The following is a 15,327-nucleotide window of genomic DNA, read 5'->3' on the forward strand; positions in this document are numbered from 1 at the left end:
AATCCAAACTCTTCTTTTTCTTCTTTCCAGATGTAATGAGAAATTGGTTTATAACAAACCCCAGAGGGTTTGTATTACGGATGGGGAGAGGGAAGGAGAGAGTGCATGAATGTATTTGTTATCATTGCAACAAATCATGAATTTCTAGACCCAGAAAGTCACTTGTGATCCAGACCAATGTATGTCTTTGGTTTCATCTGCTGCCTGATCATTTTTATCTGGAGATGTCAGGATTTGGACCTGAGACCTTCTGCATGCGAAGCATAAGCAATATCACTGAACTATAGTCTTCCCCCTGTGGTAAATAACCAAAATATTTAAGATGAAACAAAAGTAACATTCCGTTTCTCACTTTCTAAACCCCAAATATCTCTCTCTAGGTGATGGATATTACATGATGGTGCCTGGGTTCGTGGGTCACAAGAAGGATGTTGGTCGTTTGAAACTTCTTCTCACTGATCTTGAGCCAAAAAGCATATATTGTCTGATTTTTAGTTACCGACTTGCAGGAGAAAGAGTAGGGAAACTACATGTGATCCTAGGCAGCAGCGGCAGCAGCAGTCCTTCTTGGTCACAGAGTGTGGGAGATGATGAGCAGTGGAGGACTGGACAAATGGAAGTCCACACAGGGGCTGAAACAACGATGAATGTAAGTTAAAGATTAAAAACCACCTGCAATGACCAGTGTAACTAGTTGCAGTTTGCTCTGGCTGCTGGCAAGTTGTAATTATGGCTATATGGTACCTCTGGTTAAGAACGTAAGAAGTGCCTTGGATCAGACCAAAGCCCAGTATACCTGAAGGAGCATCTCCACCCCCATCATTCAGCCTGGACACTGAGGTCCACTTCCGAGGGTCTTCTGGTGGTTCCCTCACTGCAAGAAGTGAAGTTACAGGGAACCAGGCAGAGAGCCTTTTCAGTGGTACCCTCCCTGTGGAAGGTCCTCCCATCAGATGTCAAGGAGATAAAGAACTACACTTTTGGAAGACATCTGAAGGCAGCCCTATATTGGGAAGTTTTTAATGTTTGACATTTGACCACGTTTTTATATTTTGCAAGGGAAACCCAACCAGATTGGGCGGGGTATAAATAATGAAACTTCCGATATTTACCCCAAGCAACTAGTACTCAGTGGCATATTGTTATTGTTGTTGTTAGTTCAGCATCTTTTTCTCACAATGGCAAACCAGGTGCCTGTGGGAAGCTCATAAACACCACATGATCGAAACACCACTCTTCCCCACATATTCTCCCCAGCAACTGGCATTCAGAGACAGGCCACCTCTGATCATAGCTGTCAATTTTTCCCTTTTCTTATTCCTATTCAGAATAAGGGAATTTCCCTTAATAAAAGGGAAATGTTGACAGCTATGCCTCTGATGCTGGAGGGTAGTACGCAGCCATCATGGCTAAGTAGTCACTGATAGCATTGTTCTCTATGATTTGTCTAAGACCCATCCATGTTAGTGGTGTAATGAATTCCACTGTTTTAACTATGCAGTTTGTGAAGCGGTACTTCCTTTAGCCTGCCCTAAAATATTCCAACATTCACCTTCACTGGATGAAGCTGGGTTCTAGTATTAAAGGACGCAGAAAGGTCCAGAGACAATATGCCACTGAGTACTAGTTGCTTGGGGAAAATAGCAGAAGAGTCCTGTTGCCCTTCAAGACCTCCTTGGGGGTTTCTTGGAGACATCTAGTTTGCTGCTATGGGAAGAACAGTGCTGGACTAAATGGATCTGTTGGTCTGATCCAGCAAAAGGTGGTTCCTACGTTCTTATTCTATGGGCCTGATTGTAGCATGATGGGCTCAAGGCTTCAGAGATAAATGTCTTACTGCAAATTTATATGTGTGTGTGTGTGTGTGTGTGTAATTTGGGGACTGGAGTATTCGCATCAGAGGCCATTGGAAGGTGAGGAGGCTGGAAACATTTGTTGGGCCTGTTACCTATTTCTCTTGCCCATATCTCCACTAACAACTGGGCCTATTAAATACATCTGGACAAAGGTGAAAGAGTATGGCATGCTGGGCAAAGATGGAATAACAAAATGGCAGAATTGGGCTTTGTGAAATGGTATGGGAATGTTAAGAGGGCAGTTGTGGTTTTGGTTTTTAGTTTTAGCTTTTAAAATAGGGAGAGGCATTAAAGTGACAAATACATTCCACTAATTTTTAGCTCAACAAAAGGGGTTTCGGTATAAAGAAATATAAACCAAAAACATACTAAGCAAAAAATTCCTTGACAAAGCCATTCAAGAGTTAAGGTTGAATCAATGATCATGCATAAGAACAGAAGACAAATTTGCATTGCAGCATACTACTGGACATGAGCAGAATTTGAATATTTATTTGTGTTGGGTTTGTAAAGCTGAATTTTAGATCTTTAGATCTTATTTTGAAAATCTTCTTAATCCATAGAGAAGCATAAGATGTCTCATTATTTCAGTGAATTTTTTGATATGGTGGTAATAATAATAAAAATGTGAATGTTGCACAGTTCAGTTTTCTAACTTATGAGCATCTAGTACGTCTTGATAATTTGCACTTCTTCTGTTAATAATGTTTTCCCCACTCATTTTATTAGATCGCTTTTGAGGCAGAACGTGGAAAAGGTAAAACTGGAGAAATTGGAGTGGACAATGTTACACTGTTTTCTGGTCTGTGTCCTGAAGACCATTTGACATTGGATATCTGAGCGTACTATTTTAAATACTATTATATTATTTGTTGTACTGGTCCAGAATTTTGTATCATTGTGAGCTAGATAAAGTGCAGATCTGGAAACCAAACTTCAATACAGACAGATAAACCGACAGGTAAAAAAATGTCTCCAGTTAGAAACTACATTTGTATATAAAATATACTAAACTTTGGTTTATGTGTAGCTCCACTGTATTATATCATTTGTGGTCAGGGTCTTATATAATGTGAAAATATTTTGCCTAGATTTCCTGGGGGGGGAAGTGTTTTACATATAATTTCTTTGAAAGAAAATGCCTATTGTCGTATATTCCCCAAGTTCTCCTGCAGGAATATGAAACAGGATCTTCAAAAGGATATGTCATTTCTTGTAACACTTAGGACTCCTACAATTTGCTACAGCTCTGTGGGTACCCTGGTGTACGCCTGGTGGTTGCTGCAGTAAATAAGTAAAGCATTAAAGAGAGATACATGTCTCCAAAGACACATGGATGTGTTGGCCGGACAGTTACCTGATGAGTATCTGCCCACCACACTTTCAATGTTAACTGACGCAAACACCAATAATATTTGCCTGGACTCTGGAATCATTTTTCTGCCTAAATATTACAACTGTTTGAATTTATTTTTCTCCTAAAATAAAAAGTCAGCTTCTCTACTTCCCTTGTAAATCCAACTACAGCTATTTTAAAAGATGCTTTAAAAAAAATAATGCCAGTGGATTTGGCGGGGCAAGTGTTTTTATAAATAAATGAAACTATACCATATTGATTTGGTGAAACTTTTCTTTATGGGGAAACTCAGCCAGATGGGTGGGGTATAAATAATTTATTATTATTATTATTATTATTATTATTATTATTATTATTATTATTTGGTAAAAGTGATGACACAGGCACATAAGGCCACAAATTAGTCCTAAAGTATTTCAAGCAATGGTTGTTGAGTTGCTGGGGCAACCCAGTCATATGGGTGAGGTACAAATAATAAAATTAGTGTTTATTATTATGTTGTAATTGACAGTGCTGGGCACCCATGGAGCACAGTGGCAGGTTAAAGCAGACAGAGACTATATGCATTCATATAGGTCATTTCCCCCTTTCGTAGCCAACAATGTTGGGTCACAAAAACAGATAATTCCCAATTCCTGTGTTTGCATGAACACCTGGGAGAAGAGTTCTGATGTGCAAAACCTTTCTTATTTCTTTCATTATGGAAGACAGTGCTGTGCACATATTCTTGTGACTCCCCCAAACATGAAAGTGAAGTGGTTGGGCCATGCTTGCTAGGGCTTTGTAAGTGGATCAGTGTGGTTTTGCAGCTTCATGGGGAGGAAAAATATGAAGGTCACAATAATACAGGGAAATAAATATGCTTGAAGCCATGGAAATCAACCTTTCACTGGTATCTGAGAAACAATGCGTTGGTTCTCTCCGCCTTGTATATATTTATTCATCATTAAGTTGATCATATTTATCCATGATTGCTGAGGAGAAAATATATAATTAATGTCAAAATCGACAAATTGCACTGATTTACCCCCACTGTATTTTCCTCTAAACTGAAGACATATAAATGGTTTTGTGTGGGTTTTTTTAAAAAAAATTGCTAGCATTACCTAGGAATTATTATTTTTCATATGTATGAATGGTTACCAAAATAAGCGAAAAGGAATACTGTTGAATGATGTGTATGAGTTACAGATATTGCTCTTGGAACTTATCCAATTATATTTTATAAATAACTAGATTTGTTTTGAAAGTGTAATAGCACATCTGGAGACAGATTTGAGCTGAAAAAGGAAAACATTTCCTAAAGATGTCTAAGCGATACAAAGTGATAATGACAAACTTGAAAAATTCAGTCAGTTCATGAGAAAGCATTTACTTTATGTGTGTCTTTGTAAACTATGTATGCTGAACAGCTTTTAATTAGAATTCGACTGATATTGTGCAAAGGAGTATAAATGTACAAGCTTTTCTGGAACAGCAAAAGCAGCTATTTTCCTTTTGTTAATACAAGAACATAAGATAAGTCCCTCTGAATCAGACTAAATGCCCATCTAGACAAGCATTCTGTTCTCACAAGATGCCTTGAGAAGTTCAGAAGCAGGACATGAGCACAACAGCACATTTATGTTCATGATGCTCAGCGACTGGTATGCAGAGACATCCTGATACTGGAGGTAATTCATAGCAATCATTCCTAGTTAACCATTGATAGCTTATCCTCCATGAATTTGTCTAATCCCCTTTTAAACCAAACCAAATTGGTGGAAAAGATGGAAGGAAATCTTGATTTTCTATTGCATACCATCATGCAGTTTGCATAGTGCTTGCATCTATGGTTGCCAGCTGCCCCTACTCCAGGACACATGGGCTTCTCCTGTTGTTCCAGTGACCTCTCCAGGGTGCCTGGCAGCTGGTCCACTGTACACCTGTGTCATCACCTTTTCTGGGCGATGGGCATCTGATATCCTGCTGCTCCAACTGAGGCAACTCCAGCTAGCCTTTCCAACACTGGAAAACTGCTCGGTGAACTGGTGACAGAGATCAGAAGGAGGGAGAGAGATGGCTTATGGGAGGAATATGTGGAATTAAAATGTACTTTGTCAACCTGTGCGGGGTGGGAGAGGAGAAGGCTGGCAAGTGGCGAGATGTGCAGATGAAAGGAGGTAGAAAGAAGACACTATGGAACCAGCAGGAGAAAGCCAAAAAGTAAGAGGCTGGAAGGGGATAACCATTTGAAACTCCCCACTCATCCTTTTAAGTTGTGGATCAAAAGAGTCACATGCCAGTTTTTTGTTCCTTAGTTACTCCTATGTCCCAGATGGGGTCCTTTATTTTTATTGCTCTGTCTCAGCTGGTACCCACCAGTGTAACAGGCAACTATGGTCAAGTCGCCAGTGGTAACTCACACGAGACTCCACAGTGTTGCATCCTCACTATAATATGCAAAAATGTTTCTGTGTTTAGATTGAGGTCCATGGGCACTTTCTGCACTATGGTTAAAAACACTGGTTTTGCCAGAAGTGACTTAGTTGTGCTGGCCACATGACCTGGAAAAACTGCGGACAAACGCCGGCTCCCTCGGCCTGTAAAGCGAGATGAGCACCGCAACCCCAGAGTAGTCTGTGACTGGACTTAACTGTCCTTTACCTTTACCTTTAAGATGGTATAGTATTGCATCCTAGCTGTATGTCTGACTAAGCCACCCAGAGTGGCTGGGGAAGCCCAGCCAGATGGGTGGGGAAAAAATAATAAAATTATCATCGTCGTCATCATCATCCCCATTCCATTCTGGTACATTTGAATCCACTTTGTCTGGTGCATAGGTGAAAAGAATATTTTGATATTGTAATATACAATACAGCGATGCATGTAGATGTACAGCCCGTGGGAATCCTCTGCTTCCCCTGCAAATTACCAGTGCCTTTAGCAAAAACATCCAAAGGTTTTACTGCAGTGTTTCCCAACCGGTGTTCCGCGGCACACTAGTGTGCCGTGAGACACCGGCTGGTGTGCCGTGGGAGGGAGGCGGGCGAGAGGCGGCGGCGAGAGGCGGCAGGGAGGATCCGCGTCGAGCCGGGGCGGCTCCGCGGTGGTCGTGCCGAGCGGCGGGGCAGCGCGCGCAAAAGGGAGGAGCGCGAGACAGCGGAGGAGGAGGAGGCCGGCATGTCCGGGCAGCAGCAGCAACAGCAGCAGCAGCAACTCCCGGCGACGGCTCCTCCTCCGCCCGCTATCGCAGCCGCCGCCGCCTCAGCTGCCGCCGCCGCCTCAGCTGCCCTCGCTCTGCTGCCTCCTCCCACCCCGGCAAGGGGGAGGGAAAAAACTTTCATTTTTGTGCGTCCCTCCCGGCGTGACGCTGCGCGCTGACGTCACGGGGGCGGGGCTTTAATGGTGGTGTGCCGCGAGATTTTTTTCCGGTAAGCAGGTGTGCCGTTGCCCAAAAACGTTTGGGAAACACTGTTTTACTGATTTTAGTGCAGCTTCCAGCTGTTCTAAATGTTGGACTATACAACACCAGCAGAGGGCAGTAGATATTCAGACTTCGATCCTGCAGATGAAGGCATAAAACAGTTTTGTCTCTCTCGTGATTTTGCACTAGATCACTGCTATTGTAGTTTAAAAAGTTATTTCAGTATGGGTCTCTTTGCCTTTGGGAAACGTGGTTGGTATCCCCAATGAAGAAAGTAAGAAGTCTTTATTGCAATTGCTCAGAAAGTGAAACTACCTTTAGCTTCATTTCTTAATGCAGCTTTAACTTTGCAGAAGTATTCATGCACTAAAAAAGTGAAGTTTGTACAATTTCCTAAACTGCAATGAAGAGGCCAATTAGTTGGAAAGGTAGTTGTATTTTACATAAGCCCTTCTGGCTTGCACTCTTTCTAAACAATTGAGGAAATTATCACCCCTCTTTTATTGTCCATTCCGGGTCGCCCAGCCGCTGCCATAGAGTCCTTTCTCTTGACAGATCAAGATGAGCAGGTGACAGCAAAGGTTGAAAGGTATTTAGCTGGGGCAATCAGAATAAGATCCACTATTTGACTATTAATTCAAAACCCTAACATGTATTTTATATAATTTACTTTTTATTTATGTTCTTTGTATATCGTATTGTTTTATTGCTATGGCCGATGGCTGACGCAAATAAAGTTTAATTCATCCATTCATTACATAAGCCTCTTTGCGGTGGAGAGGAGGAGTACGGTCTGAGTACAGTCTGTATTTCTATCGTTAAGAGCAGCAAAAAAAAACCCCTCCTTAATTGTGCTGTGCTTTTCGTGTTTCGACGTGTTGTGAAGTAACGTGTTGCGGCTTGCACGAGAATTGGTGGCGGGGTAGATTGAGTTGTCACAACCCTCAGTATCTGGGCAAAGGGAGAGAGCGCCTGCGCGCCAACAAGATGCCCTGTGCGCTTCGACCGCCTCACAACAGCGACCCGCGAAGTCCCAAGCGCGTCTCGCGCGCCTCCTCGACTGCCGAGGCTCCAAAGCTAAGAGCGGGAGCGCGCGCGCGCGCACCGTGCGCCCTTCCCCCAGAGGGGCGGGGCCGGGGCCGGGGAAGGCGGAGGAAGCTGCTCGGGCCAGGTAAGCGGAAAGTGCGCTCGCGCGCTGCTACGTGCGCTGTTCCGGGTGGGAGGTTTGGAACGCCGGTGTGTTGTGGGGTCTCCCTGTCCCCGCCCCCCCCATCCCTCCTCCGTGGTGGAAGCTGCTCCGGCCCTTTGTGGATGTCACCTCGGAGGAATGTGGCCCGCCGAACAGAGGAAGCTGCCTGATACCGGGTCTGAGCATAGGCCCATGTAATTTTGTGTTGTCCGCACGGTTTGCAAGCAGCTGTCCAGGTTTTGGGTCTCTCTCACAGGTTTGCTGAGCCTGGGAATGGATCGTCTGCGTTCAGACGTCAGGGCTGTCGCCTATTTTTGTTTTGTTTTCCCTGGCAGGCTAAAGTGGCCTTGCCAAGGAGTTGTTTGAGAGGCAGAACTTCCAATATCCCCCCCCCCCCTGAGCATGGAGATGCAAGAGATGCAATGGCTAAAATGACCGGAAGAAACAGAAATCAGCAAGACCAAAATGTTAATAAAGGAATTGGGAAAATATATAACTTTTCTTAAAGGCCACTGTAAACAGTTAAAATCGTTAGTAAGATTGGAATATCACTTGTAGTTTAATGGTGAATTTTGGATACAACGGAGAGATAAAAGATTTGGATTATTATAAAAGATGCAGGAGGAAATGATTGACAATAGGACTCACAAAGGGGAGGAGGGAAGTAAAAGAGATTCCTTGGAATCTTGTTTTTATGTTGTATGTTGAATATGTGACTGTAAAATTTTAATCTGAAAAACCAAATAAATACATTTAAAGAACTTCTAATATTTTATCCCCGAGCATGGAGATACAGTGAGGGTGGAAGTTGCCACTGGTTGGCATTTGCCAGTCAGTTTTCAGATGTTTGAAAGTTTCCCCATAGAAGTGGGAAACTTTTTCTTTCCTTTCCTTTCCAGCTTGAAGTTTAAGTCTATGTGGAAGTCACACTGACACTGAAGAAGCCTTTCCCCCTGTGGGTGTATGTGAATGAAAGAGTGACTTATGGATGCTAATAAATTGTGGCGGAAGATACTCTGCACATTCTTAAGGGCCCTCTCTGCTTCACATTACGCAAGCAGAGTATTGGCAGCAGGCTCTGGAGCTCTGCTTTTGCTTGCACACACCCAGTCTGTTCCCTCCATTTGACACTGCGAGCCTTGCTTTCTGTACAAGGAGCAAATGAAGAACTGCAATCTTTGAAGAGGTTCTAAACGTGACATGACTCAAGAATCACTATGTCTAAAGGTATTGAGGGACAAATGGTTTTCCTCTCAATGATTGTCATGCTTTTATTATGTTGGCAAGTGGCTTTACGGTCATTCAGTTTCTTACATGGGTGGAGTTAAGAATTCTGCAAACAGCATCTTGTAAAGTCTACCTGATAAAATGTAGGAGCCCTGGGATTCCATGTTTGTATAACTAGGATTCAGCACAGCCTCGAATCACCATTTGCTGGGTTTTTGTTGCCAAGCCCACTGTTTTTCTTCTTCCTATCAGCTGGACAGCTCCCATGAGATGCATTTTGCATTTGGTTGTGTTCTATGCTTGGTAGACAGTCTCTACTATGGCCTTATGAAAGCTGAAATACCTATCACAGTACTCTGTGCTTAAAAGATATCACAGGGTGCAATTATTAACACTTCAATTACATAATGTACAGATGTTCTATGTTTACTTAAAGGTAAGCCCCAGTGAGCTCAGTGAGTGAATAAGATTACAAGCCCTTTTTATTTTATGTAGTTAAAAGGTTTGCACTCTGCATTTTTGCCCTTAAAGAGCCCCAGTGTGTTAATCACTATTGAAGGTGCAAACATTGCAATGACATTCGTATCTAGCATTCTATGAAACATTTTATAGAATAGGTTTTGAGAAAGACCCTGTGTCATCTGAGAAATTATCTGAATCGGAGCTCTTGTGTTATACTTCTGCCCTTAATACAATTCTATAGTGGCTGTAGAAAAGATGAATCTGCTTCTTTCATTACAGGATCTGAAATGTCTTACAAAAAGGTTCTCATGACTAGAGCTGATTGTATAGAAAACCTGCTCTCTGAAAAAAAATACGAAGATATTGGAAGTCATCTTGCGTATCTTGAAACTGTTGATATGACTGTAGACTGTCTCCAGGAGACAGATATTGCCAAAGCTGTGTTCAGAATCCTCAAGAACTGCCCCTCTGTGGTACTGAAAAATAAGGCAAAGCATTTACTATCGAAGTGGAAAACACTGTATAAGCATCATTGCAATCAATGCATACAAATTAAGCCAGTATTACCTGATAATGCAAAAGAAGATTCTGATCCCCTTAACATAGTCCTGGCAGATGCAAACACTTCTGGAAAACTGAATCAGCGTGAGATATTAGGCCCTGCCAGTTCCAAGAGTTGCCTGCTATCAGAAAACCATCCACAAGATACTGGAAGTAATGTGCAAAAAGACAACGCAATTCAGCCTGCACTTCAAGAGCACGTGAGTTCTGTTAGTGAAACAAGCCCATTTCAGGTTCATACTACAGCTATGAGATGCAGATGTATAGAGCTTCTTTATGAAGCTTTGATTGACTCAACAAGTAATGCAAGTGAAAAGCACCACAAGATTGCTGAAGAAGTTGAACAACATATCTTTGTACTTCATGCTAAAAACGACAGAAAATACAAAAACTGCATCCGAAGCAAAGTTTCTAACTTGAAGAATCCAAAAAATGCTCACTTAAAACGTAACCTGCTTCTAGGGACTTTGAATCCTAAGACATTTGCTGAGATGTCCACAATGGAAATGGCACATGATGAACTAAAGCAGCTCAGAGCTTCGTATACAGAATCATCTGTTCTGGAGCATCAGCTCCCTCAAAGCATCAGTGGGACACATACAGACAAAATAAAATGTAGACGCTGTGAAAAATTTGATTGCACTGTTACTGCAATTGCCAGGGGAGCTCTTTTCCTTCCTGGTTGGGTACGAAATGCAAATCCAGATGAACAAATGATGACTTATGTAATTTGTAATGAATGTGGAGAGCAGTGGTACCACAGCAGATGGATTTGTTTGTGATTATGCATCCTTTAATCCCTACGTCTTCAGAGGAGATAAGTATTAAATATGAAATTACCAAAGTACAGCTATCTGAATAAGGAATATTTAAAGTGCTGTAATGTTTGGTAATGCAATAAAAAGTAGATGAGCGTTATGAAGCAAAATGGTTATAAAGCTATTTGAGAGATCAAATTTTAAGTTGCTTTAAACTGTTTTTAATATTAAGTAATATTGTGTTTTAATATTAATGTTGTATTTTAATTGTTGCAAAAAGTAATTGTTGTAACCCGCCCTGGAACCTTAGGGTGAAGGTAAATAATTTGTAATATTAAATATTATTAATAAATCAGAATATGACTCAGTACTCCCCACTTCTTAATTAAGACTGATGTCACTATAATCATTCTCAAGCATATATTTGTTAAAACTTTTATCAAGACTGATTTTTAAAATCTAGCAAATCTGTACTCATTTTATGTAATACTGGACCAAAATACAGAAAGGAGTTTTATGAACTTTAGAAACACTAATTGAAATCCTAACCCCTTAGCTTTTCCCCCCATGGAGTGGTAGTTCAAAGACGCAAAATAGAATAAGAAGCATTTGGGAGCAGGGATGGCGTCCTTGCAATGTGGCAAGACAAGGATCCTGTATTTTGCCAAAGTGGTGTGGTTGCCTTGACAATGGAGATATAACTTCCCCTTGATATCAGTTTAAACTGAGGACGAAGGAGTGGCTTTGTCATGTAGCCAGAGTTTTAAAGTTATGTTGTGCTTTCATGTTCATTACAGGATTGGTTGGGATCGCAATAAAGAAGGAAGCCTTTAAAATAGTATGAAAAGTGTAAGGGGAAAGCGAAAGGAGCCCTGAAACCTCTGAGTGTGGAAATTCGGCACTGCACTTATTTTGCATATTGCCAAGCTCTTATCTTGAGCATTTGTACTTTTGTTTTGGATCTGAGAGACAGATTAGAGATTTTGCTGGTATATCAACCATACCACTGTCCTTCAGTTTCCCGTTTAGAATTGGCAGAAGTAGTTTTGAGTACGATGTTGGAAACTGCCAAAATTATTGTTCTGGAGGATCTCGACATTCTCACTGAGGCTGTCTTAGGACTTACTTCATGACCACTGTGACACTCATGGATGTATTTTAGCCTGTTATACACACTCAGCAGGGTGTACTTTGGAGTTCATGTTTTTCAACTGATCAAGTTTTTTGTAATTTGAAGATTGAAGGGGGTTACTTTGAACCTATTGTCAAGGTCAGATCACTTCCTTGTGGGGCTTAGACAGGCCAACAAACCAGAATAAGAGACCATGATTTTAAGAGGTTAGCATGGCATGGTTAGTGCTATGATTCAGCATGATGACTCAGTTTCATAGCTACAGCTCTTGCTCCACATTCAAAGTTGGTTGCACCATTAGGCAGGAGTGAATTTATTAAAAAAGGTAAAGGTAAAGGACCCCTCACAGTTAAGTCCAGTTGCAGATGACTCTGGGGTTGCGGTGCTCATCTCGCTTCACAGGCCGAGGGAGCTGGCGTTTGTCCGCAGACAGTTTTTCTGAGTCATGACTAAGCCACTTCTGGCGAAATCAGAGCAGTGCACGGAAACACCGTTTACCTTCCCGCCAGAGCAGTACCTATTTATCTACTTGCACTTTGACGTGCTTTTGAATTGCTAGGTTGGCAGGAGCAGGGACCAAGCAACGGGAGCTCACCCCATCTTGGGGATTCGAACCACCGACCTTCTGATTGGCAAGCCAAAGAGGCTCAGTGGTTTAGACCACAGCGCCACCTGCATCCCTTAAACAGAGTGCTTATAATGAAAAGTGGAAGGAGACAGTGTTAAGCTGTAAGCTTTCTTGTAGGACCAGCGCGGTGGATTTAGGGCACTGGAAGTGGTGCGTTTGCAAGGGCTGGGGAGGAGGCCATCGAATGGCCTCGCACAGGGCAGCATATTACCAATGGACACCCCTGCCTAGACATTTTAGCACTTGAGGTGAACCCACAAAATGCTGTGTCCCTCTTCCCACCAGGGAAGAAGGGGTGAGTGAAGATCTACAACAGGCCTTTGACTAATTAAACAATCAATGACCTTTTAAACAATGCGTGGGTTTTAATGTTTTTGTTTGTTACTGTGTTATGCATTTTTGTGTTTTGGTATTGTAAGCTGCCCTGAGATCCTTAGATGAAGGGCGATATAGAAATCCAATAAATAATAAACAGGAACAAGGGAAAAATGAAGAGCTATATTGGAATATGCCGCCCCTATAGATCCTGCCATCTCACCTTGCCTCATGGGTGGGCTGGCTCTGCATTCCTGTTATATAATAAGCAACAGAAGAGATGCTTTGTGTTTTAACCAATGATGTGTCTAAATGTCTTTTCTTTGCCACGGTTGCTCTTACCATCTGAACCATGCACCCGAGAAGCATATGCTTTCATCCTGAACTATGGTTTTTCACATCATCTAACATTATTCCAGTGCTTAATCTTAGCAAAATAAATAGGCACTGCTTAATATTCTCTAGCATGCTATGTCATGGAGCATAAGTGAATGTCCCAAATGTCTAACAAATGATGCTGCAAAGGGCATCTTATGTTCTTCAGAAAAAGGAACTGAGTGTCCTGTCCCTGATTCTTCTTCACAGCTCACTTACGCTCGTGCTGACTGGCATTCAACCTCCTGATGAATTGTAATTACATGAAACAGCTGAATTACAATTCATCAAGAGGTTCAGTGCTGTGACTTGTGGACTGAATAAAGACGTTAGATTATCACACTGCATATGTTAATTTGTTTTCTAGTGCCAGGGCATCTGTGTTAACAGTAACCTTTTTGTGTGAATGGCCAGTGTTAGAATCAAAGACCTTGCGGGCTGTCTAGTCCAGGGGTTGGCAAAGTTTGTGTGGCTTGGGCTGGTTCACGGTCCCGCAGACGCAGCGGTGGGCCGGAGTGTGTGAACACATGCACACGCAAATGCTATTTCCGGCGCAGAGGAGGCGTGCACAGCTTCCCATTGGCTGCAGGAACTTCCTGCAGCCAATGGGAAGCCAGCCAGCATCGCAGAAGGCAGTCCCCGCTCTGCTCCATGCCGGTTTAGTGCGGTGCACAGGAGCCAACCGAGCAGGTGGCAGGGGTCCCCGAGCGGGCGGTGGGGGTCCATGGGCCAGTTAAACAACCCCATGGGGCGCTTGTGGCCCATGGGCCTTAGGTTGCCGACCCCTGGTCTAGTCCAACCCCCTGCAATGCAGGAATCTTGACTAAAGAAGCCATGGCCATTCAACCTCTGCTTAAAACCTGACCTAATGTTAGTCACATAATTCTCACCATATGTACTTTCATTTTCCTCTGACTTGACTGCTTACAATCCCTTTTCCTTTCTTTCTCTGTGTATACCTGCAACACAGGATGACACTTTATATATTTGATGAAGTGGTCTGTAGTCCATGAAAACTTCTGCTATAATAAATCGGTAGTCTCCACGGTGCCACAAAACCCTTTCAGCCATCGAGACATCATTATCACTATTTTGCAGATATGAACCTGAAATCGAAAGTGTGTTTTTACTTACTACTGCATATAAACGGTCATTAGCTTCTTGTAGTCATTATTTGATGAAAGAAAATGTTAAGTCCATGTGAGTTCATTTAGGCTGCATCCCATTCCCAATTAATGTTTAAATTCAGTTGCGCTAACTAGAATTAATTTATTTGAACTCAGTTGATGGGAATCCAATTAGACAATATGACTAGGTAAACAAAGGGTTTCATCGGCAATTTGTAGGCATCCTTCCAAGGCTCTGAATGTAAATGTGAAGGGCAAATATTTGTTGAATATTTGAAAACAGACTTGAGGAACCCCAGTATTGCTTAATATTGTAAATAGATTATTCAGGTACTGCAAACAGGTAATTGGCAACAGGTTGTTGTTGCTTTTTTTTAATAATAAAAAAATCCCCAGAAAGCAAAATCTGGATAAAATAGAGACAGGCATTTTGATACCAACTATGCCAAGTGGGGAAAAAAATATTGCATGAGGAAACACCAATCTCACAATAAACACTCATCTGCAAGCAGCCAGAAAGGGGAAAAGTTGAGAACTGCCTTTGGGGGAAAACTTTGAATGAGTGATGTGATGGGAGATGAACCAGGTAAGACCGTAGTTGTTGACATTTAAACCAAGAGGAAGTCAACAGTGCCAACAACTGGATAACACTGAAGGTGGATGAGGACAGACAGAGGAGAGACCTTTTTTCAGCAGCTAATGGAAAAAGGGGCAGCCCATTTCAAGTGCCACAGACAATGCTGCGGACAAATACGTTACTGCTGCTAAGTGGCATTTCCCCTGAAATGGTGACTACCCCGGGGTGGGGCGTGAGAAGCAAGGGGGGAGGCCCCTCTCTCCCTAGCAACAGTCCCACCCTAGCAACAGCCAGCCCGCCCGCTCCGGACGGAGTTGCGGCTGCCCTTCCCCTGGCGTCACGTGAACGCCAGGCCCC

At 42.5% G+C, this 15,327-nt stretch overlaps 2 protein-coding genes and 1 long non-coding RNA gene across 5 annotated transcripts in view; 2 read left to right on the forward strand and 1 right to left on the reverse strand.

The window, feature by feature from the left end:
* The window catches only part of EGFL6 (EGF like domain multiple 6), a 39,512-nt gene extending 36,557 nt beyond the window's left edge, over window positions 1-2,955 (forward strand). The window contains exons 11-12 of the mRNA XM_081197081.1: window positions 381-649; window positions 2,586-2,955. Of these exons, the coding sequence (XP_081053207.1) occupies window positions 381-649; window positions 2,586-2,696 (380 nt within the window). The 3' untranslated portion in view covers window positions 2,697-2,955. The remainder of the gene's footprint in view (window positions 1-380; window positions 650-2,585) is intronic.
* Window positions 2,956-7,591: 4,636 nt separating this feature from the next.
* On the forward strand, window positions 7,592-11,337 carry TCEANC (transcription elongation factor A N-terminal and central domain containing). The gene is made up of 2 exons (XM_081197109.1): window positions 7,592-7,790; window positions 9,777-11,337. Exons 1-2 carry the CDS (start codon window positions 7,607-7,609, stop codon window positions 10,838-10,840), a joined length of 1,248 nt encoding a protein of 415 aa, XP_081053235.1. The 5' UTR covers window positions 7,592-7,606; the 3' UTR covers window positions 10,841-11,337.
* On the reverse strand, window positions 9,836-15,192 carry LOC308588623. 3 transcript variants are annotated; one of them, XR_014008828.1, is made up of 3 exons: window positions 14,933-15,192; window positions 10,065-10,205; window positions 9,836-9,973 (listed from the first exon to the last, which is right to left on the reverse strand). It is a non-coding gene; the product is annotated as an uncharacterized lncRNA (long non-coding RNA). The 3 variants fall into 3 exon arrangements; XR_014008829.1 differs by lacking the exon at window positions 14,933-15,192 and adding an exon at window positions 14,401-14,894; XR_014008830.1 differs by lacking the exon at window positions 14,933-15,192 and adding an exon at window positions 14,226-14,389.
* Between the last annotated feature and the right edge of the window lie 135 nt (window positions 15,193-15,327).

The sequence above is a fragment of the Podarcis bocagei genome (assembly GCF_964188305.1).
Source record: "Podarcis bocagei genome assembly, chromosome: 6".
NCBI lineage: Eukaryota > Metazoa > Chordata > Lepidosauria > Squamata > Lacertidae > Podarcis > Podarcis bocagei.

Bases quoted from the DNA above. Each gene is read 5' to 3' on its own strand.
- TCEANC (XM_081197109.1), top strand. From the start codon at position 7,607: ATGCCCTGTGCGCTTCGACCGCCTCACAACAGCGACCCGCGAAGTCCC. The intron at 7,791-9,776 runs GTAAGCGGAAAG...CTTTCATTACAG, and splicing joins GAGGAAGCTGCTCGGGCCAG to GATCTGAAATGTCTTACAAA.